Here is a 24,066-nt window from a genome sequence, read left to right as displayed (position 1 = left end):
CAAGATCATGTCTGTGGTCACTCTTGACAGCTCAGAGGGGAGTGTGGGTCTGTGGAGGCTGTGAAAGGCCTCTGGGAGGAGCAGCCTGGGGGTGGGGGTGGGGAGCATTGGAAAGGATGAAAGCCTTCCAAGGGCATCATAGGCTGCAGGGGATTTCAAAGGATCACTGATGCCAGGTAACCACTTCAGTGACCAAGGTGTAGCCCAAATGTTTAGAGCTGTCGTCCTTGCCTCTTTAATTATAGCTAATTAAGGGTATTTACAGAATGCTCTCTGTGCTTATTTCCCTAAGCAGCTCCTTTCTCTCAAGTTCATCCTTTGTTTGAGACAGTCTCATATACCCCAGGATGACCCTCTTGCCTGTAAGTACTGGCCTTATGGGGCATGTGCCACCACATTCAGCTCCTCGCCTTGATTCTAGGCTCCCCTCCCCCCACCAGTCTTGCAAAGGTGATTTTAGTTTTTAAACCAATCTATAAACCTGGAACAGTTGAGGACATAATGAGGTACCATACCATACCCGACATAGGTACACGTTGTGTGATGCTTAAAACTGGCCTAAGCATTTTCACCTCCGATATTTCCATGTGGTAAAATATCACAATTCTCTCAGCTTCCCGACATGTACAGAACATTGTTGTTTCTATAGCAACAGCACAGCAGGGCTTTCACTCCCTTCGACTGTAGCTTAGTAACGGCCATCAACATTTCCCCAACACTCTGGATCTCAGCATTTTTGAGGGTCATTAAGCTGTGGAAATTTTACCTTTGGAAACAAAAGTATGCCTTAAAGATTTTCCAAGGTATCTCAGGAATAGTCCCACCTTGCCCTTCATAATCTGAATGACACAAGCTGGGATTCCTATGTGTTGTCTCTCATATTCTCTTTCTTCTCACAGGCTAGATCAGCACAGGAAATTCCTGGGCAAAAGACCACTACACAGAGGGCACTGAAGTGGCATTAGCTTAGGCATCATATACTCTCCTACAGTGTCAGCCATCAACATAAGACCATATAATGCCACTCTTTCTGGGCACCAGCTGGTGGAGAACACAGGTATAACTTACCATCAATAAGGCCCTGTGTGACATCCGTCTGCGTCTGTACACTGAAGCTGACCACACCTGTCTGTGATGACCTCACCTACCTGGTGTCAGTCACCATAAGTGGGGTGAACACCTTCCCGTACTCCTCAGGTCAGCTGAATGCAGACCTCAGCAAATCAGCTGTGAACATGGTGCCCTTCCTGCATCTTTGTCCAGCAGTGCAGTCAGCCATTCTTTGTCTGGAAAAGCTGATGGTCCCCAGCAGAGGTCATGCTCTGCCTGTGATGCTGACACAAACAGTAAAATAAGTGGGGGAGGGAATTAAGACACCAGTACAGCTTTTGCTGAGGCACTGGCATGATGAAGCCGTCTTGTAACCGATGTGGTCAGAACTGTCCAATGACAGCCCTTCAAATGGGGCCATAAAAGGAGTGATAACAGCTTTGGGATGTTCCAAGTTTAGGGCCTCCCTGGAGAAGAAGGGATTCAAAGCTCTGCTTCATGAGGAGGGGTTGAAATATTTAGTCTAGGAGCACCAGGGTCTGGAAGTACACATAGAGACTAGGTATGACCTACATAGCATTACACCTGTCCTCAGATCAAAAGGACTTCCTAACATTTTTATAGCAGTACAGTTAGACCTACCGACTGCCTCCATTGGCCCTTATCATTCTAGAACAAGGCGGCAACCTTAACAATTGCAATGGCCACAAAGCTCATTTATCCAGCTAGCTGAGTTGCTTTGGAAGAATTCCCATGAAGTGACAGGTTAGAACCAGGAAAAAAAAATACCCGGCTCGTCTACTTCTCATGTGGGATTCATATGATGCTTTCTTGTCTACTTCTCATGTTCTCATGGGGGACTCACGTGATCCTCTCTGGTCTCTCTTTCACACTCCCTGGGTTGAGCCCTTTGCTGTCCAAAGCCGTCATCTGCTCTCTAGTACTGGCTTTTATCTTCGTTGGTTCTATCTCCATGACCCATCGTGGGCATCCTAGGCTCTAGACCATTCTCAACATCTCCTGTCAACTCTCCCATTCCACATCATGGGTGAAGTCAAGCTGAACATCCCTCAGTGTCCATAGGTCCTCTGTCTGTAGAGTGACCCAACCTCAAGTAGAAACTATTTGGAATGAAAAGTTGCATCTGTAGGGAGCATGCGCAGACATTTTTCTTGTTACCCTCTGTAAGCCCTACAGCATAAACAGCTATTCACATGACATTTACACTGCTTAGGTACTGTGGCTCATCTAAGAGATGATTTAAAGTACACAATGGAGTGTGGAAGGCATATATGAACGGCTTTACAGAAAGGAGACACATCGCACATATCTACAAGTTTATGTAACACTTTCCCATAGGTACTGAAGGAAAGCCATGGTAGTTCTCTATTCCTGGTAATAAGCCATTGCAAAGTGAGTGGCTGAAAGCCACACGGTCGGCTTACAGTCTCCTGGGAGCAGAAACTCAGCGGTGAAAACGAGTCCGTCCGTGAGGAACGCCCAAAGTGAACCTCCTGTTCTACACTGTCATCTCAAGCTCAGCTCATTTTACACAATTCATCTGAGGGGCTTCTTGTCTCCTTGACTATTGACCAAAAGCTGCTCTCTCTATCTGGAAGCTGCCTGGCCATTCCCCATGACATAGTACTTCCTCCTTTCAAGCCAACAGGAGAGCATCTAGAGCCTGATGGCCCAAACTGAGCTGCTCTTCTGTCACCATCTACAAACAGTCTTGTTTTAGGGGCCGTTAGAGATAGCCTACCCAGGAATCCTTAAGGTCAACTGATGTGAATCCTAACTGCTTAAAAAACCCCTCTCAGCAGTACCTAGATTAGCATTTGAACAGTTGGAGAGGGGACATCTTAGAATCTGCCCAATGCACATGGACTGCAATAGATTGGAAACAGCATGGTCTTTGGACCCAAATAAACCAGATAAAGCTTATCACAGGGTAAATAAATTAGCTCACTCATTAGTAAGCACTATGGTTGTTTTGCTAAATGGCAAAGCTGACCTGGCTAATGAACTTTAGAGAGTTCACATAGGTTCAATATATATATATGCATATATATGTGCTGCATCTTAATATTGGTAGCATTATATTAGAAGCAACATTTAGGGCTAAGAAACAGTATTATTTCTTGGTATCTAAGGGGATTGATCCCTGTGGATGCCAAAATTATGGCCAAATATTTGCATACAACCTACACACTTCCTCCCATTTAATGTGTATTGTCTTTAGATTACTGATAAACCCTGATACAGTGTCAAAGCTATGCAAATAGTTGTTTAGCATGACAAGAAAGCTGTTTGTACATGCTCAGTACCTTTCCCTTAATTTTGGATATATTTCATCCATGATTGGCTGATTTCATGAATGTGTCCTATGCGGACATAGGAGCTAACTATAGAAAAAATAAACTTTAAAATTCACCTTACATCTGACATATGAAGATAGTGCTTAGAACTGTTTTGCCCACGTGGGAATGAGGCATCTATAGTGACAGATGCGAAGGATCACTCCATCCAACTAGTCAAGCATTTTTGGGATTTATCTTCGATAAAGGAGGACCATAAGAACCAGGAATGATTTGGGTTTCTCTGAAGATCCCAGTTTCAGAGTCAGGGGATTTTTTTTTTTCTTTTTAACATCTGAAGTGCTCTTGGCCCAATAAACACTGTTGACAATTTCGTTTCAACATCCCTTTTTAGCTAAAGGAGATCCCTTGGTGTTTTGAAAGCACTTTCCCTGGATGTTCCTTGGATACAGCTTCCTATGCAGAATAGTCTTACAGAAGCAGCATAGACCACGGTAGGAACCGGGCAGGAGAGACTGTTTCTGAAATACAGCAGTGTGACTGGGAAAGGCCCACATGGAGGAGCACACAGAGCTGCCATTTCTGAGCCAGGCGGTCTCCCTCACGCTTGCAAATATTTGCTGCAAAACTCTCCCCTGCATGCTTTCTGCAAAGGTAAAATTAGGCTCTGTTCAAGTAACTGGCTTCCTTCTCTTCAGAAGAGAAGAAAACATTGATGTCAACCTCCGCAAGTTGTTATTTGCCTTGAAAGTGAAAACGAACAGATCTTGGGCTCAGGAACGCTCTGGAAAAACTGAATAGTGTTCTTTCTACAGGAGCTTGGCTGGGTGGAGAGTGCCCTGTTCAGCCCCACCCAAATCCCTTAGCAAACAGATTTGGTGAGATGTGAAAGCCAATGTTTTGTGAATAGGTAACGAAGGAAACAAAGTTGCAAAGCTTATGGGAACAAGGTCTCCTGGTTCTGGGCACCTCACAGAGCTGGTCACTCTACTGCCCTACTGCATGGTGCAGAGGGTTCCTGGGGACCTACAGACCCAAGGGACTTGTGTAGGGAGGAACGTTCAAAAGATGCCTCAGCTGAAACTACAGACCATTGGTTCTCATGGACCAGGAGTACGGATGTTGTCTTAGGGTTTTACTGCTATGAACAGACACCATGGCGAAGGCAACTCTTATGAGGACAACATTTAATTGGGGCTGGCTTACAGGTTCAGAGGTTCAGTCCATTATCATTAAGGCAGCAACATGGCAGTATCCAGGCAGGCATGGTGCAGACAGAGCTGAAAGTTCTACATCTTCATCTGAAGGCTGCTAGTGGAAGAATGACTTCCAGGCAGTTAGGATGAGGGTCTTAAAGCCCACCCCCACAGTAGGACACGCCTACTCCAACAGGGCCACACCTTCTAATAGAGCCACTCCCTGGGCCAAGCATATGCAAAACATCACAGATGGTAAGAGGAGGATGTGCACACATCAGCATGGGGAGCAGAGGATCAAAAGGGTTCAGTTAAGAGCAGTGCTTCTTAGCCTGCCTAATGGTGCAACCCTTCAATACAGTTCCTTAGGTTACAGTAACCCCCAACCATAAGATCTGTTTTGTTGTCCCTTCATAACTATAATATTGCTACTGTTATGAAGCGTAAAATAAATATCTTATATGCAGGATATCTGATATTTAATCCTGTGAAAGGGTTATTCAACCCCCAAAGGGTCGTGACCCGTAGGTTGAGAAGTATTGAGTTAGAGAATCACATAGAAAGTTTCAATCAGCTTTCTGTCACTGTGACAAAATACCCTAGATTAAAAAAAGGGTATAAGAAGGGAAGTTCCACTTGGCTCAGAGTTTCAGCAATTTGGTTCCTGACTGGCTGATTGGCTCTGTGGGCCAGTGCTAGACGTGTACACTATCGTGGAAACTGATGGTGACAAAAAGTGTGTGAATGGAGGCTAAGAATGGAAAGAGAAAGAGGAGGTGGGACTCGAGTCCCAGTATCCCCCTCTAGGGCACTCTCTCAGCGACTTAACTTCCTTCTACTAAACCCCACTTCTTAAAGGTTCCACCACCTCTTATAGGATTAGACTTTAGGGAACAAGCCTTTAACACAAGAGCATTTGGGGGAAATGGAAAATGCAAACTATGGCACTGAACATAAGTTGATTGTGATTTATAAGGGAGTATATGAGACAGAGTGAACACACATGGGACCTTCGGCAGCCAGAAAGAAGCCCAAATAAACCCTTCCCATCTTATTTTATCCGATATTTTGGCACTGTGGCAAGAATAATAAGAAATGTAAGCTCCTTGAGTGGGAGAAGGAGAGAAGAGGGCAGAGAGAGGGAGAAGGGGATGTAGGATATGATCATACCAGCTGTAATAGCTTAGATTTATGTAACTAATATTATCATGTGGCAGGTAGTATTGTAAGTGTTGTCACACATTAGTCTGTTTCAGTCTTCATAACAGCCCCAGGGAGGTACGATTTTCCTCAGTGTTCATGGAGATAGCCCAGATCCATAGATGCTTCAAGTCTCTTCTATAAGACAATATTGAATCTGCATAACCTATGCACAGCCTCCTATGGACTGAACATTATTTCTAGATTGCTAACAATGCCTGACATTATGCCCATCATGCTGTATTTACTATGCGTGTCATATTGTACTGTTCAGACAATGACAACAGTCAGAAGCATTTATTGCAAATATTTTTAACTCCTTAAATATAGTTAGGTGAATGACCATATGCAGAGGGCTGGTAATATTATTCCCATTTCACAGATGAGGAAGTGGGTAAGAAGAGGTTAGGTGTTTGAGATTTGCATTCACTCAGCCTCTATGGCCTGTGCTCTTACCAGTCAGGGAATGGGGTTGGGGGGATTCTTCCCCTCACACAAAACAGCCTTGGCTATATGAAACAATCCATTCAGAGGATGCGGTATGGCCCAGGTGATGGAGAGAATGACGGCAGTGTGGGGTGGGATTGCATGTGTCTGAGACTTTGTCACGTTGCATTTAAGTCAAGGAGTAAGAAGATGGTATTTGTTTTTGTTTTTTTCTTTTTAAGATATATATATATATACGTATATATATACATATATATATATATATATATATACATACATACATACATACACACACTCCTGCTGTCTTCAGACACTCCAGAAGAGGGCATCCGATCCCATTACAGATGGTTGTGAGCCACCATGTGGTTGCTGGGAATTAAACTCAGGACCTCTGGAAGAGTAGTCAGTGTTCTTAACCTCTGAGCCATTCCTCCAGCCCCTAGTATTTGTTCTTAATTACAAAGGCAAAGATGCGGGGTTGGGATTTAGTTCAGTATTTGGAAGTTCTAGGTCCTGGGTTCGGGTCCCCATCAAAAAAAAGAACCAAAAAAAGAAAAAAAAAAAAAAAAAGGCAAAGATGCTAAAATTATGTTCAAAAGGAAAACATCTCATCCCACAAGTAGAGGAAAAGGACGATATTACCATCAAATATCAATAGTGAAACACACACAACTAGAGATGAGTGGATACATTAGACCTCTTCTTACTTTCTAAATTTTAAAATACAAGTATTTTGTGTGCGTATTTGCACATGTGCCCAAGTGCACTCACACATATGTGGAAATCAAAGGAGAACATTTTGTGAAGTCAGTTCCCTCTGCCCACGTTTATCGGGGATCCAGGGAATGAACTCAGTTTGTATGGCAAACATCTTTATTTGCTGAGCCATCAAATTTTTAAATTTATAACCAAGACATGTACATAATGTGCATGTATTTATGGGGTTAGAGCTCGACATGAGCTCAAGAGACCTGGAGGTGCCTCTCCCATCTCCAATGGCCTGACACATCCTTGAAGGTACTTGAAAACTGTCACTACACAATTTACTCTATTGTTATCAGGTACAAAGTGAATACATTTGATGGGGTTAATGCTGAATCTAATGTTTTCAGAATTTTAGGACCCTTGTAAGGGGACTGATCAATCTGTTTCAAGAATGTCTGTCACCTATAGAAGGAACATCCATCATGGTTGCATCTAACATGTGATGCGCCCACAGAACATAGTTCCCCAAAGCTTTCTCATGAAGACCCTTCCTGGGGGAGCCTGATAAAGGCAAAGTGAGACACCGGGCAGAGTGAGAGACCGGAGTCCATGTCATCGTCCACCTTCTAGTTCTAATTTTGTCATTGCTATTCTGCAATGCCTTAGGGGACAGACACTGTTAGTAACAGCGGTTCTAAAGCAGGAAATGGCCTATGGTTGGAGGACATTGTTGTCCTTTGCCATCCATCCTGTCCAATAGCCAGCAGAACTGCTCCTTTTAGACAAGAAAGACAGATAAAAGGAGAGAGGGGCTATTCTTTTTCCCCCCACAAAACATTTCAGAGACATGTTCTAGAGCGGAGATAGGGAATGTTAACTTGGCTCATCCTCTCCTGTCATGCACCGGAGCTCCACAAAGCAGCCTTACTTTGTGATAGTATGATGAAGTTTGAATATTCATACTGGAGAGAGAAGAAAGCAGACTCGGCCCTCAGATGAGTCACTTTGGGCAGGGCAGGCATTGTTTGAAATCTGTGACTCTGGCTATATACTAATAGACATCAAGGCTGGACGCCCGATGGTGGATGCAGGCTCACTCGGGACAAGGCCCAAAGCAGATGGCCTTCAGGAGCCATTGTCTGCCCTGAGCAACAGTCACTGTTCACTTTCTTTAGGGTCACTCGGTGTCAGAGCACATGGGTGCTGCTTGTCCTTCAGCACAGTATTTTCATCTGGTGAGATAGGCTCAAAGGTGAGCGTGGTTGCTGGAGGAGCCAGCGAGGAAACAGTAGAAAAATGTCACTACTCTCTGCCTGCTAGGGACCCTCACACCCCCAGGATCATATCCTCTCTTCCTCTTGGTCTTAAACTTCCATTATGAATGAAGCAACAAAGGCCAGTAGGCAACTGTTTCAGGGAACTTTTGTGCAATGCCATAATCAGTGACATTCTCCAAAGAAGGGTCATTTCTGCATAGGTTCTGAAAGGTTCTAACTAATCATGAAGAGCCAAGATGTGGAGCTGGAGGCAAAGTGGGGGAGAAGCTGGAGGCCCAGCCTTGTTCCTGGGAAGAGCATCAGTTGCACAAGCTATCAGTGGGGACCCAACAGCTTGGGGATGGGTAGGAGAAAGAAGAACATTTAGGACATCCATCCCCATCTGAGGAGGTACCGGCACAGCCTGCCTGGAGGTCTGGTTCCCTGAAGCAGAGCCCATGATGATGTAACTTCACTGGGGCTTAATCACGAGTGACTGGCTTGTGGCTCCTGCCTCAGCAAATGACCCAATATTAACATGGCAAACAAGATCCCACATTTACAACAGCATCGCCTTGCACTTTATGGAGGCATTTTCACTCCATAAACTCAACCGGCTTTCATATACACCTTCTCATTTCCTGTTCACAAAGCCAGCTCCAAGGCACCTATAATTATGTAATGTTTGAAGAAACTGCCTCCCAACAGGAAAAGGTGGAGGAAGCTCCTGTTTACCTCTCCACTGTGCTGGACCAACCAAGAGTGACTCCTGGTGGTCCAGTCCTCGTGCCAAGCCTTTGAGACTCACCCAGGGTTTCTGCTAATAGAAACATTGCAAGTTCTTTGGCTTCCTCCCTTTGTAGCTGACCAGATTTTAAACCTTGCTTTTTCAAGGGGAGGAATCAGGGTAGTGATGATGCCTATTGTAGGACAGTACTAGCCAACAGGATGTAATGTGAACCCCGAATGTGGGCTGCAACAGTGTTTTTATGTTTTCCTGGTAATCACGTTTTTAAAAGTGAAAAAGGTGAGTCATTAAAAAAATATTTTAAACACTGTCCAAAACATGATCCTTGTGACCTTTTGTCAGTGGGGTTCTTTGGCTAACTTATCCAGCCCATGAAAACCATTGTTTCTCTCTCACAGCAACATCTCTTCCCTCCCTGGCTCTCTCGCTCCAACACGTGCCTGTGCCGAGAGCAGAAATTTCGACTTTTAACGGGCTTTTAGGATCCAAGAGTCCAGAGCAAAGGACACTCTTCCTCCCCATACCCTGCAATCTACCTGTAGAGCGCATCCTTGTCCTTGAAACAGTCCAGACCCTTTCTCAACCCTCCCCTCCTCCTCCCAAGCCGCACCGCGCCTGGCTTTCAACTCGCCCTCGATTATCACCCAGACTTCAAAGAGAACCGGGCTGCAGTTCAAGCCCCTGCCCAGGATGCTGGCATTCCTTTTCAGAAAGGACATCTAATAGAGATAGGTTTTCAGTTTTGGGCTCCATATCCAAGAGCGAGGCCACACCTGTCCTGCTATCTGGGGAGGCAGGAGCCCAATCTCGAGTCCCCGGAGTGGTGGGAAGTGAGCAGGGTGGGAGCGGAACCAGAGTGTAACCTAAAGGTATCGACAGTAGACAAACAGCTCAGGTGGACGTTGAGGGGAAGCCAGCAGGACGGGCCGAGGGGCGTAGTAACCCTGGGACGCTGCATACAGCCGGGTGCCCTGCACCTCGCACCGCGCCCCGGCTCCCTCTCGCGGTGCCGCAGTCCCGGCCGCACCGCCCCTCGGCTCTGCCCCCGTGACGTCAGCGGGGCTGGGCGGTCCCCGGGTATAAAAGGTGGAGCTGGGGGAGGGCGACTGGTCTTTTGCGCTCCTTAGCCCTCGGTCCACGCACTGCTCCTAGGGCAAGAGCCTTCACCTCTTCTACAGCCAACACCATGCGCGAGATCGTGCACATCCAGGCGGGCCAATGCGGCAACCAGATCGGCGCTAAGGTGGGAGCACCCCTAGGGAGAAAATGGATGAGGTCGCCCCCTCGGGTCGGGGTCCCAAGGTTGTGTGGGGGTGGGGTGGGGGGGTGAGGAGTAGGGGGGGGGGGGTGGAGGCAAGCCGGACCTAGGGGTTCCAGAGGAGCCTGTGCTGGTGCTGGTGTCGCATTCCTTCGCTGGCTACTGGGCGGACCGGGTCCTAAAAGCGGGTCCTGAAAGCCGACTAACCTGCCACGATGGGTGCGACAGGGTGTCTTAAATTAAGGTCCATTACATTGCTTTGGGACACAGCCCTTCTGCAGGGTGCAGATGACATTACTCTGGGTGTTTTCGTCTCTGAAATTTGGGTTGGGGTGTCACTCCATGTATTGAAAAATCTCATGTCAAATGTAATTTGTATACGTATATTTTGTCTATCATTTGAATCAAAAAAATGCAGTGTCATTGGGTTGACAGATGTTACAGAGGCTTGTCTTTGGGCCAACAGACGAGGGTGTTAGACAAATTCTCTTACAAGGGCTCGTCTAGATGTAACTTAAAACGCAATGGTCGTCTTTCTCTCTGTGAGACTCGGAATGGGGGCTGAGAGACCTGATGGCAGCGGGGAGACAGCAATGAGCATTAAACATGGGTGTGGGCAGGTTCCTGTACAAGGACGTGGTCTCTTTCAACACCGCCATATTGCCCACCCAACCTCCCCACTCCCTTTTCCTGCTGCCAAGTCACAATGGAGGCTGCATCCTGAGGGAGGCCAGCTTTTTCCGGGGCTGCCAGACGCCCTCTCAGGATTGTACTGCCCATCCCCGAACATTCCTAGTCAGGGTCAATACCCGAAGCCAATATGTAGGTCAGTGGTATAAAACCGGGCTGTTGAAAGCTGTCATGGAGTCTGTGCCAGCAGCCATTGATCCCTGGAGGCACAGGGGGTGGGGCACCTGATTTTCCCTTCTGCCATTCCCATCCATCAGGCTGTATGTGTAACATTCAGCCTTGCCTGGAGTGATAGAAAGCAGCTGCCTCTGCAGTTCTGGGAGATCTGCTGTGCCCACTTCCTTCTCCAGGCTCCCCCCGCACCCTGCATCTGTGGTCATAATATGGCGATGCACTGCGCATTCCCAAGACCCTCTGCAGCAGCTGCTGCTGCCCAAATACATGGAGGCTACATGGAGGCCAGCAGCACACTAGGCTCTTGCCTGCTGTCTGACCAAGACCTTTCTGGGTGACAGTCTAAGTGTGATGTGATTGCCTTCGTTTCAGTTTTGGGAGGTGATAAGCGATGAGCATGGCATCGACCCCACTGGCAGTTACCATGGCGACAGTGACTTGCAGCTGGAGAGAATCAATGTGTACTACAATGAAGCTGCTGGTAAGGGTTTGGAAGTCAGTCTTGCTTTCCACACTGTGGCAGAGGAAGCAGCATGCAGACAAGGAAATGCTTTTTTGCACACTCATTTAAAAAAAAGATCACGTTGCAGTTCCTGAGGACCTCTGCATGCTTTGTGTCTCCATTTTTTTTCCTTCTTTGTCTCAATGCTGGGATTTCTGCAATGAATTCTTCTGCTCCATCCATCTCCTTTCCCAAGCCCAGTTGTAAGTCAGCTCTTGTCCCCACAGGCAACAAATATGTACCTCGGGCCATCCTAGTGGACCTGGAGCCAGGCACCATGGACTCAGTGAGGTCGGGACCATTCGGCCAGATCTTCAGGCCAGACAACTTTGTGTTCGGTATGTCGTCATGCTCCAGGAGAGCTGCCCAGCTGACTCATTCCCTTCCTAGCAGCCGTGGGCTTTACAGTTCTGTGTGCAGCATCCAGCTGAGCCTGTGTCCCAGGGACCACAAGTCCTGGCCTAACCTATGCAGCTGACAAGATCATGTCTGTGGTCACTCTTGACAGCTCAGAGGGGAGTGTGGGTCTGTGGAGGCTGTGAAAGGCCTCTGGGAGGAGCAGCCTGGGGGTGGGGGTGGGGAGCATTGGAAAGGATGAAAGCCTTCCAAGGGCATCATAGGCTGCAGGGGATTTCAAAGGATCACTGATGCCAGGTAACCACTTCAGTGACCAAGGTGTAGCCCAAATGTTTAGAGCTGTCGTCCCTGCCTCTTTAATTATAGCTAATTAAGGGTATTTACAGAATGTGCTCTGTGCTTAACTTTAGAAGTTACTGAAAATTGTTAAAATGTGTCCTCTTACCCCCCATGTTTTCCACTTTCTTTTATAGTCCAAGGACACCACCCTGGATTCCTAAGTGTCTAATATTCTCTTTTTCAGGTCAGAGTGGTGCAGGAAATAACTGGGCAAAGGGCCACTATACAGAGGGTGCCGAGCTGGTGGACTCTGTCCTGGACGTGGTGAGGAAGGAGTCAGAAAGCTGTGACTGTCTCCAGGGCTTCCAGCTGACCCACTCACTGGGGGGAGGCACTGGCTCAGGCATGGGGACCCTGCTCATCAGCAAGATCAGAGAAGAGTACCCAGACCGCATCATGAACACCTTCAGCGTCATGCCCTCACCCAAGGTCTCTGACACTGTGGTGGAGCCCTATAATGCCACCCTCTCTGTGCACCAGCTGGTAGAGAACACAGATGAAACCTATTCCATTGACAATGAGGCTCTGTATGACATCTGCTTCCGCACCCTGAAGCTGACCACGCCCACCTATGGCGATCTCAACCACCTGGTGTCAGCCACCATGAGTGGAGTGACCACCTGCCTGCGCTTCCCTGGCCAGCTGAACGCAGACCTGCGCAAGCTGGCTGTGAACATGGTGCCCTTCCCACGCCTGCACTTCTTCATGCCAGGCTTCGCACCTCTGACCAGCAGAGGCAGCCAGCAGTACCGAGCCCTGACAGTGCCCGAGCTCACCCAGCAGATGTTCGACTCCAAGAACATGATGGCTGCCTGCGACCCACGCCATGGCCGCTACCTGACCGTGGCCGCCATTTTCCGGGGCCGCATGTCCATGAAGGAGGTGGATGAGCAGATGCTCAACGTGCAGAACAAGAACAGCAGCTACTTCGTGGAGTGGATCCCCAACAATGTGAAGACGGCCGTGTGTGACATCCCTCCTCGTGGCCTCAAGATGTCAGCCACCTTCATTGGCAACAGCACCGCCATCCAGGAGCTGTTCAAGCGCATCTCGGAGCAGTTCACTGCCATGTTCAGGCGCAAGGCTTTCCTGCACTGGTACACGGGCGAGGGAATGGACGAGATGGAGTTCACCGAAGCGGAGAGCAACATGAATGACCTGGTGTCTGAGTACCAGCAGTACCAGGATGCCACGGCTGATGAGCAGGGCGAGTTCGAGGAGGAGGAGGGCGAGGATGAGGCTTAAGAACTTCTCCGATACATTGTGCACCCTTAGTGAACTTCTGTTGTCCTCCAGCATGGTCTTTCTATTTGTAAATTATGGTGCTCAGTTTGCCTCTGTCTGAAATTCACTGTTGATGTAATAGTGTGAACCTCCTTTCAAGATTACAGTATTGTCTCAGAAATCTATACGAATAAAAAAGCATGTGTATAAGATCTGTGGCCCTTTTCTCCTCGACATCTTTTTTTTTGGTTCTGAAATACAAATCTTCAGGGTATAATAGCATTGTGGGACTTCTGCTTAATGTTTTAATGGTTAGCATTCCAGTGAACCTGTCAAATCAAGGACTAAGACTAAAGCTTTTAACTCTCAGGCAATAAAAGTATGTTCTATATTTAAGAAGTCCTAAAATAGCAAACAGAAACACTGCAAATGTTTCCCATAAAATTTATTTGAAAACAAATCATGGTAAGAATTTACTTTGAAGACAATGATAGAAAGTTAGTGTTGAAAATGCTAATGTTCATGTTTTTTGCAGCTATTGAAGCTACAACCTGATTTGGGTTTGCTATTTTCCCGGCTTGCGTAGAGTCCCATTGCAGGGAAGGCAGTAAGCCTGGTAGGCCTGTCTGTGAATTGAGGTGAAAAGCAAGGGAAGGCGTTTGTGAGCATCCAGGTAACAGGCAATGACATGGTCCTTCAATACAGAATCTCCTAGACACCAGAGGTTTCCTGCTCTCACTGTAGAAACTCTTCTACCAACCTGTTGAATTCATCCGCAAAGCGCAAGTGTAGGTTGTGCTTGCCCTCTGGCATCAGGTGCAACCTATGAAACAAAGCAAGCTTTTCGTCAGTGGTGTAAATTAAAAATGCTTTCCCCTCCTCAGCCTTTGATGAGGATCTCTCAGAACCAAATAAAGTTTCCAAGAACGTGAATGTCAGGGTAAACCCCCTTGGAGGTTCTGACCACCCCGGAGGTAAACCATAAGGTCTTCACTGAACATGGGCAATATGTTTGGAATCACATCAGTTACATAAATGGTTTGAATAGAAGACAGTGAAGACTGCGATCTAGTAATTACTTGAGAAATATATTTTTAGCCAATTTGTATTTTAAAAGACTAATGAGAAAATGACTGAAAAGTAATAGGGGTGACAGTGATGGACTGTCACCCTAATTCTTCAAAAGAAAAGATGGAAAAATAAGAGATGGTCAGAATTCACTGAGTTGCACAGGTGAGTTCTTATTGGGGTGGGAAGGGGTGGTATCGGTATGGTGATAGTGGGCAGGCTAAATAGGAGTTGTAAGGCAGCAGCAGCCTCCATGCAAGGTTCCAAGGCATCTTGTCATGCTCAGAGTACAGGACAAAGAAGCCTGACTGCAGCCAGCAGACAGAAGGGAAAACGCCTTAGGAATTTTGGGTGGGTGTTGGGCCTCAGCAGCTGTGTGGGCAGAACTACTTTTGCAGCTGTCACATGATGTCTTTGGTGGTCCCCTCTGTCCCGAAAAGGCTTTTTTTTCTATTTAATGTGATCTTAGTCAAAGAGGATTGATTTGCAATCTTTCATACAATAAATACAATTTAAAAATCTATTTAGTAGCTTCTAAAGTGTAGAAATAAAGTTTAAACAAAGCTTTTAGGTGGCCAAGCCCCAGTTCAAGTCGTGCTATCTACAGTGACAACTGGGTGTCAAAGGCATTAGACTGGAGCGAAATTCCAATGACTACATTCTGTAGTTCTCTGACCGCTTAGCAGGAAGGCTGATGCTCTCAGCAGTTCAGTGGGAGGACTCTGGGGGAAGGCAGCCCTCCTCAGGAGAGGCTTCGTGTTTTGCAACTCTGCTGTGCCAATAACAGGGATGGGACAACTAAGACTCAAATGTAAAGGGAATACACACTGTTGGTCCCTTTTATGGGGCTGCTGTAACATTAATAATGCCTAGTAATGATAACCCAGAACATTTAGGTTTAAAATGTGATTCTTATAAGGGCTGGAGAGATGGCTCAGTGGTTAAGACCACTGACTGCTTTTCCAGAGGTCCTGAGTTCAATTCCCAGCAACCACATGGTGGCTCACAACCATCTGTAATGGGGCCCGATGCCCTCTTCTAGTGTATGTCTGAAGACAGCTGCAGTGTGCTCCTATGAATAAAAATAGACAAACCTTTAAGAAAATAAAGGGATAAGTTATTCCAGCCCCAAAGATAATCCAGCTGTAGCACCTAGGCATGGGGCTGCAGGGATACTCAGAGCTGCAGGTTTTAGGACACAGAAAAGACTCAGCTTCCCAGGATGCTGAGGTAACAGAAGGACAAGTATAGGACAAACTATGACCATGTATCTTAATTAAGCTGGGTTCAGAAGCCAGGAAACCCTGACCTGACCATCCTGAAGTACATCCAACTCAGCTGCCACCAGTTCTGCCCTGTTTCTACAACTTGTGTGTTCCCAATAAAAACAGCTGCAAACCCCTTTTTAAAAGCTATGCAGTGAAGCCTGATGAAGCCTACAGTGTTTCTACATCTCTAGATCTTGGGAAAGTATTAAAACTGTGAGAGAACTACCTTGGATGTCAGATGGGGATGCATGGGCGGACAGAGGACAAACAGTGATGGATAGATGGATAAATGAATAGGTGGATGGGTGGATGGACAGATGGAAATATAAAGAAAATTATTCTCCTTGATGCTGTTTCTTAGCACAAATCCTCCCTTTACACTGTGTGGAGCCTGCTGTGAATCCTCTTGGGAACAGGACCAGAACAGCCAGGCATAAACACTCGGCCAGGAAGCTACTCTGCTGCTGACCCGGTTCTTACCCAGACAATAAAAGGATACACATGCCTCCCTGAGTGGCTTTCGGTCACATTCTCCAGGAAAACCAGTAGGAAAGCCTAAACACATGGCTCAGATGCCAGTGAAGGGGCTCTACAAGGTTCCTATTTGTAAGACAGGGGTCCTGTAGCATGTGGAGTCTTTAGAAAAAGATTCTAGAGCTCTTGGGGAGCCTGTGAAGTTGGGATACACCCAGTGGTCATCTGAGCTCTGCTGACTTAGCCCCTCTTGGTCATGGCGCATGAGGTGCTGCCAACCTTGCCATATTACCATTTTGTCCTCATTCTTGCTGTTCTCGGCTTTCAAATGAAGCTGTGAGTGCTGTCCGGTAGTGGTGGGACCTAATGAACACGCTCTAGCACCTTTGCTGTGAATGAACATGACAATATTCTCAGTATCTTATGAACCTATGGCCAGGAAGAGCATGCGAGCTTCTGCTTTCTCTGGAAACGAGCGGCTGGTTCTCTGTGAGGGGCTCTTGTCCATCACGAAGGTGAACGGCACCAGGCTACATACACCCTCCCTCAAAGGCACAGCTTCAAAGCTATGCAAACCTGGCTGCCCACAACAGATTCCCTATTCAGAAAAGGAATGTTTTCCTTTTTGATTATGCTTTTGAGAAAGCCCTAAGAAAATAGTAAGGTGTGAGAACTACACCTTTCTTCCAACTGGTGAAGCGAGAAGGCACTGCCCCCAGACTTTCCCCTACTAGACATGGGGTGGGTGGGGCAGACAACTCAAAGGGAAGTTTCTTTTCCTAAGTCTAATAATCACAGCTCATGCATGAAAAGATAAGTTAAATCACTGCAGTGACCCCTACCCACTCTGGATGGAGCACTTCCACTAGGTCTGCAGGGTTAATTAGCTACTGTGGTGTGTGGAGGACAAACCTTCCGAGATGCCAGGGATGTGGCTGGGGCTACCAACTGCAGTGCAAGATGGACATACACCATGGAGGCCATCAGTGGGGGAGGGGCTTTATGGAAGTAGCATGACCTCTGCACTGACAGCTACAGCTCCCCTCCCCCACCACTCAGCCACCATTCTTCACCTGAAAAATGGCGGTAGTAATGGTACTCCTGAGACTATGCTGGAGACCAAAAGAAAGATTGCACCTACCTAGATGGCCACTCCTGTCACATCACTCCACTAACATAACCTCCAGGAAACCCATCTCAAGATCAAGAACTCTGGAGGGAATGTGCCCGTCAACCCTTCCCCATAGAATTAATATCACACATCAATTTGACTGGGTCTCGGGATACTCAGGTATTTAACTAGATGTTATTGCAGTTGTACCTGAGTGTGTTCGGGGATGACATTAAAACCTGAATCCACGGGCTGAGTAGGGTTATTATTGCCCTCCCGAGTGTGAGTGGAGCTGGTTCAATCTGTTGAAGGTCAGGTTGAAAAGCTACCTGGCACCTACGTTTCACACACCAGAAGAAAAAAAAAAAACAAAAAACTAGAGATGTCATGTGCAATGCTCAAGGGCACAGTCAAATGGCGCTCCGTTGCCCTTAATCCCAAGCTCACAAATGCTATTCAGTACCCTTTCATTTCCAGAGATTTCTCCATTAGTTTTTCCCCCTGGCTGAAACAACCCTGCAATGTCATTCTGTAAACATCGATTTTACCCCTCTTCTCTCCTGCTTGCTGGGCTCCAAGGCCTGCCTGACCATGCAGCTGGGCCCCTGCAGAGTCTGACCTCTGAGTGCCTACTGCTCCTGCTTTGCACATGCTTTCTGCCTTCTTCCCTTTCCACATTCTCCCTCCCCCAACCTTTAAAATACGCTAGATTAGATCTGAGAGAGCTATTCAACGGGATAAAGATCAAATCACATGCCAAGAGCTGTTTAAAAGGTATGAATAAGGAACCATGTGATCATGGGGGTAAGGAAGCTTCCCTGAGGGGGAGATGCTGAGCTGTGATGTGAAGGATAAGTATACTGGACGGGCAGGAAGGGAGGAAGGGGCATGGAGGTTTGCCACTGGAGCTGAAATGCAGATTCTGGCTTCTGTTAATGCCTGAGATCTGAAGCCTCCTCAAAACCACTTATGGAATGATCGCCATCTTCTTCACATGCTGAAATCTCAGTGTCTCTAAGAGTGACTGAGTTCAAAATATGGTCATGTCCTGATCTGCTGTGACTAGTGACCCTATAAAGAAAGGGAAAGTGGGTCACAGGATCAGAGGAAAGACTGTCTGTGAGCTGGGGAGCAAGGACTCCGTCAACAGCCCCATCCTGGACTCTAGAACTGGAGGAGATTGATGTTTGTGTTGTAATGGAGTCTTGTCTTCATAAAGCCGCTGTATGTTGACAATATTGAGGCTGGGGGTGATGCTTAGGGGCAGAATGCCCTGACCTTATCCCCAGCAATGTAGACAAGAATGAAAATGAAGTACCGTAAATGAAAAAATGCAGCTACTGGGCAGTGGGGGTGCATACCTTTCATCACAGCCCTCGGGGAGGCAGAGGCAGGTGGATTTCTGGGTTCAAGACAAGTCTGGTCTACAGAGAAAGCTTCAAGATGGCTAAGGCTTCACAGAGAAACCTTGTGTGGAAAAACAAAAGACAAAAAACAAAAACAAAAACAAAAACAAAAACAAAGCAAAAAAACCCAAACCAACAAGAAGTGCACCTAGTATATCTATATTGCCAAACATCACAGCTTAGCCTAGCCTACCTTAAACATGCTTAGAATGCTTACATCAGCCAACAGCTGAGCGAAATCATCTCCTATGCTACAGACCCTGATTCTTTTTTTTTAAAATATAGGTTTATTATATATATATACTGTAGCTGTCTTCAGACACACCAGAGAAGGGCATCATATCCCATTACAGATGGTTGTGAGCCACCATGTGGTTGCTGGGAATTGAACTCAGGACCTCTGGAAGAGCATTCAGTGCTCTTAACCACTGAGCCATCTCTCCAGCCCCAGACCCTGATTCTTAATAAAGCATTGAGAACTACATGTAGGTTAGTGAACTCTGAACTGAACATGGAAAGCCTATGGTTGCATGGGATGCTCTGATATTACTGCAGAGTTGAAAGTCTTTCTTAGAGGACAGCTGAGGCAGACACTCTAACTTCCCTGAGGCAGCCAAGCTAGCTGGTTCACAGCACAGAGCCTTGACCTTGCTGTGCACTCACATTCCCTCCAGTCAGTCCAGCTCGGCTGCCTCCAAGAGCCTCTTCGCACCAGCTCTAGAGTATGATGGGTGCCAATTAACACTTGAGAAGATTTCCTGATAGCTACGAGGGCTGGCTGTAATGGGAAGTGTCCACCCAGAGCTGGCAGACAAGACTGGCGAGAAGTCTGTAAGCCAAGAGGGAGGCCTGGCTAGGCAGGAGGACTCCAAAGACAGGGTCTGTTCACCTCACTGCTGCAGTCAGAACAGCTCTCACCACTGGTTTTACACAAGAGCTTCTGGGGGAGAAATGCAGCTGTTTAAAACCAAAACCTTAAAACAAAGGCCTCTTTTGCTTTTGAGAGACTATGATTCCTCTCCTGTGAAGAGAGAAAAGAGAAGGGAAGGAGACAGATTGGCAAAGCTGGAGGCTGGTCTCCTTCCAAGGCAGCAAAAGCGCCAATGGTGTGACTCATACACAGCAAGTGTTTCTTGGTAAAAACCTGGTGAGCACAGGTTATGCTTTTAACCGTAGCTAAAGGCACGTCTGGCAAGGTGTGCTACTGTCCTGCCTCACAGCAGATGCACAGCAGGGGTTAGCTGCTCTCTGAGCTGCTATCTTTCTTTGGGATCCCAGAGAAGCCTGTAGTGGTCTTATAGGTTCCCACCCAACATAAAAGGCTCTTTCAGCAAAAGGAGTGGAAAAGACAGACTGTTTTTAGAGAACCGTTGCTAATAACATTTTTCCTCCAACCCGTCAGTTCCAAAGGATAGTGATGTAAGAAAATGATTTTCCAGCAAATGTACAGGAAGGGCACATTTTTCTTCAATATTGATGTATTCTGTTGCTAGGAGATAGGTTTGGAACAGAATTCCTAGGCCAAACTATTTTAGAGACAGATGTTTAATGAACTTCGCTTTTTAAGGGAAGTCTATGCATTTATAATGAGGGTCAGGATAGGGAAACTGGTCATTTCTGAAGCAGAAAACAAGTAACTAGGCCACCTAGCCTCTCTCTAATGGAATGTTCATAAGAGGCAGTTGTGCTATGGTGAAAAAAAAGCTCTGTTTTAGGAAAATTCAGGACTTGTCATTAACCAACTACATGGCTTGAAGCACTGTTTAATGTCAACCTGCCTTGAATTCTCATCTACAAAATGGAACTATTTTCCCTACATTTGTAGTGAAGTATAAGTAAAATATCGTTAAAATACAAAATGTTATGTGGAAACATCACATTGCTCACTCTAAATGTATAAAATTAATATAAAATACAGAAAATGAGGTATGTAACTGGAGTTGTGGCTATTTGTGGGTTCTTTCTTTCTTCCACCCTTCCCCACCCCTCTTCTTCTGACCTTTCAACCCTCTAACACTAGGTAGTAGAGAAAAAAAAGTATAGGGAAAGGGGGGCAAAAAAATCATTTGACTACTGCCTGATGATTAGGGGTATCAAGGTCCTTAGGGCAAGTTGATCTTGCCATCAGGTTATTTAATTTCCTCTTTTCATCTCTTTGCACATAACTGCTTGACAAAGCACATCCAACTACCAGCTGGCCAAACAGCCCCATCTCTTGAGCCCTAGCATTTATATATCCTCTGAGAAGTCCCAGAATTCCAAATGTCACACTCTCAGAAACTATCTTCAGCTGGCAAAATCATGCTCTTGTTAGAGCATGGGACAAATTACAGTCAGCTGATGTGGACAGTCTGAAGCGCCCCATATCCCACATTTGGGATTAAAATGAAAACACATTCTTATAATACTTATGTGCTTTTAAAGAAAGCAAAATTCTCACTGCATAGGTACACAAAGAACATCTGGGAGATTAATAGGATAATGAGCTGTTTGAATTTTGTGCCATAAACACGGCTTATATTTTTATAATATTATAAAAGTCAAGTTTGAAAATGTTGTATTTATTATGGACTTCTAAATTTTTTTAAAAGTCCTCCATGTTTATTCGCACTGTAACTTCAATGTAACTTCTTTCTACCTTTATTTTTCACTTACTCTACATTCTTCCCAAAGCGGTTGCTATTTCTGTACATATTCTTGCGTTTGCCTAACTCAAGGTTGAACTGACATAGAAGAATGTAGTAGAATGTAAAGAATGAAGAGAGGTCTTTCAATGTAAAAAATTATAAATATATACATATAGTACACACACACACACACACACACACACACACACACACACACACACACACGAATTGCCATGCAATTGCATTTTGTTATGGAATAAGAAAACCTCCTCCCCTTATTTCTAAATCTGGAGAATTCCACTGTTAAGATACCAGAGGAGACTCACTCACAGGCAGTGGAGCTGTTAGAGTGCAGCTTTCCCTTGGGGCTTTGGGGACTTTGAGAAACCTAAGCTAAGTGCCCAGTGAGCTGAGCAGCACCGCCGAAGTCAGGCACACGGAGGGACTGAGTCCATATTTAAGGTGGCTATGACTTGTAAAGCTTACAGTGTAATGTTAGTGAGAAAAAAAAACTTTCAGAGTTGAATAAAGAATCTGACTATCTATGTGGGTGGCTACCAAAGAATAATTTTTTTTCTTGGTTTGGTTTTATGAATGTTTTTATTGTCATTGTTTTTAATGAACTAAAAATTCCAAGGCATACCAAGTTGTTATCAGTGCTTGCCTCAAATCTAAAGTGATATTTTTGTTTCAGAACTCGGTGCCTGGAACACACTGTCCTCACTGTGCTCAAAGACATTTGCCAGAATCCTTCTGCTGAGGATCCCCAGAGCTCAGAGCTCAGGTTCTCCGTGCCCGTGGTACTCTCTGACCAAATGAGGAACATGCATCCTAAATTACCCTTCTCCCTCTTCTTTTCCTTCCTATGGCTTCTCTTATTTCCTCAGAGGCTTTGTGGTGCCCAGAAGTTGTGAAGCTGTAACGAGACTCACCGTGACCCTTTCACATGCTCTAGAAGGAAGTCAGCGTGAGAGCGTGGGACCAATGGGTCCTTCTCCCCGTGCACAATGAGGGTGGGGCACTGGATCAGGGGCAGCAAGTGCCGGCAGATGTTACCTGACAGACAAGAGCACAGGGAGTCAGTCACCTTAGCACAGTCACTCTGCAGAGATGCGCTGCTGCTAAACATTGGACATCAATGCTGCTGAAGGCATCAAAGGCTTGGTCCCCAGAGGGGTGCCAATAGGAAGCGGTGAAAGCCTCAGAAGCCTTGTGGGACATCCTTGGTCACTGGGGACATTCACCTGAAGAGGATTGTGGAATCCTAGCCTATTCTTTCTTCCCTTCTGCTCTCTGACTTGGGAAGTGACTGGTTGCCTCAGCACAGCACATTGTAAAGCAATGTGACTACTTGTTCACTGGCTAGAACCTCCACGACACGCTGAGGTAAGGCTTTTTCTGTTATCTCAGGTGTTTTGAAATCTACACACACACACACGTCCCTCTGCAATTTGATCTGCGGTTTCTTCTAGTATTAACATTATTAGGTTTTGTTCTTCTTTTCCTGTGCTCTGCTCCACTAGTAAACAGTCAGCCTTTCTTGAGTTAAGTCCATCACTCACGTAAAATGATGGAAAAATCAAATAAGCAAGCGAAACCTGTACAAGTCTCATATTACGGAGACAGCCCGTCAGTCATGTGGATGATATCTAGCAGTGGAAGCCTTTTCCCTTGAGTCTGTGCTTCAGCGCCTGAAGACTAGATAGTCCTCAGGGTGGGGCGGACTTCAAGTGAAGTTAGCCTGTAGGGAGAACACAAGCAACTCCTCAGGGCTTGTGCCTTCATGACACTCCTGACGACCACACCTTGGCGGCTCCTTCAGTCTCAAACATCAATGATCACAGTTGCCCGTGACTGTTACGAGGCTGCACATATGGTCAGTGGTACGGAAGGTTCTGGAGACAGCAGCTCCTTCCTTCACTACCCTCCCATCTCTGCCTGTACCGAAAGGAAGGGGCCACAGCACTGAGCTGGCTGGGATCCAGGACTGCCCACCAGGCAACAGGCCCTTGCCCTTCTCTTTGGCTGGGGACTGCTGTCCTCCAAGGGAGAGTCACCAGTTCACTGGGTCTCTGAAGCACCTCTCTCCAGTCACTGGGCAGCACATGCCTGCCACTGTATGAGGTGAAGCTGATGAAAGCCAGCTCTGCCACCACTTGCGGCAGCAGGATCTGTTAATGCTTCCAACACTTACACACTTTGGGGGTGTGGGGAAAGGCACGTTTTTGCTGGACTGGTCCTTACTATGTAGACCAGGCTGGCCTCAATGTCACAGATTCACTTGTCTCTGCCTCCAAAGTGCGGTGATTAAAGGTACTTGCTACTGTGCTAGGCTAGTACTTACATTTTAACTCATTCCGCACCGCCAAACGTTTGTAAACTGATGCTTCTTAAAAACATAACAGTAACAGCACTTTCACATTGGTTAGTACTCTGCCATAGCTGAATGCATATTATCTCACTTAATCCCTACAAAAACTTTACGGGGTAAGTAAGTATTAGTATGTTCTTCAGGAACCAAGTCACTGCACAAAGTCATGCTGACCTCAAACTCCACAGCTGTGCAATCATCCATGCCAGACCAAGTGTCTGTACTGACACACGGCTGTGGACAAAAGACTCCTGTTAGATCAGTACATACAGAAGGG

The 24,066-nt window shown here is 46.3% G+C and overlaps 2 protein-coding genes across 2 annotated transcripts in view; one reads left to right on the top strand and one right to left on the bottom strand.

The window, feature by feature from the left end:
- Positions 1–10,003: 10,003 nt before the first annotated feature.
- Positions 10,004–13,676, top strand: Tubb2a (tubulin beta 2A class IIa). The gene is made up of 4 exons (XM_032885306.1): positions 10,004–10,163; positions 11,415–11,523; positions 11,772–11,882; positions 12,425–13,676. The coding sequence occupies exons 1-4, from the start codon at positions 10,107–10,109 to the stop codon at positions 13,483–13,485; spliced, it is 1,338 nt and encodes a 445-aa protein (XP_032741197.1). The 5' UTR covers positions 10,004–10,106; the 3' UTR covers positions 13,486–13,676.
- Positions 13,677–13,738: 62 nt separating this feature from the next.
- Bphl (biphenyl hydrolase like) overlaps positions 13,739–24,066 on the bottom strand; it is a 35,272-nt gene continuing 24,944 nt past the window's right edge. Inside the window, exons 6-7 of the mRNA XM_032885307.1 lie at positions 22,351–22,474; positions 13,739–14,287 (exon numbers count right to left, since the gene is read on the bottom strand). Of these exons, the coding sequence (XP_032741198.1) occupies positions 14,200–14,287; positions 22,351–22,474 (212 nt within the window). The 3' untranslated portion in view covers positions 13,739–14,199. The remainder of the gene's footprint in view (positions 14,288–22,350; positions 22,475–24,066) is intronic.

This window comes from Rattus rattus, chromosome 14, assembly GCF_011064425.1.
Source record: "Rattus rattus isolate New Zealand chromosome 14, Rrattus_CSIRO_v1, whole genome shotgun sequence".
In the NCBI taxonomy this organism is placed as follows: domain Eukaryota; kingdom Metazoa; phylum Chordata; class Mammalia; order Rodentia; family Muridae; genus Rattus; species Rattus rattus.
The sequence above is the reverse complement of the archived record's forward strand: the minus strand, read 5'-3'. Positions and strand labels throughout refer to the sequence as shown.

Coding starts and splice junctions, on each gene's coding strand:
- Tubb2a (XM_032885306.1), top strand. CDS start 10,107: ATGCGCGAGATCGTGCACATCCAGGCGGGCCAATGCGGCAACCAGATC. Junction 10,164..11,414: donor GCAACCAGATCGGCGCTAAG/GTGGGAGCACCC, acceptor CCTTCGTTTCAG/TTTTGGGAGGTGATAAGCGA. Junction 11,883..12,424: donor GCCAGACAACTTTGTGTTCG/GTATGTCGTCAT, acceptor TCTCTTTTTCAG/GTCAGAGTGGTGCAGGAAAT.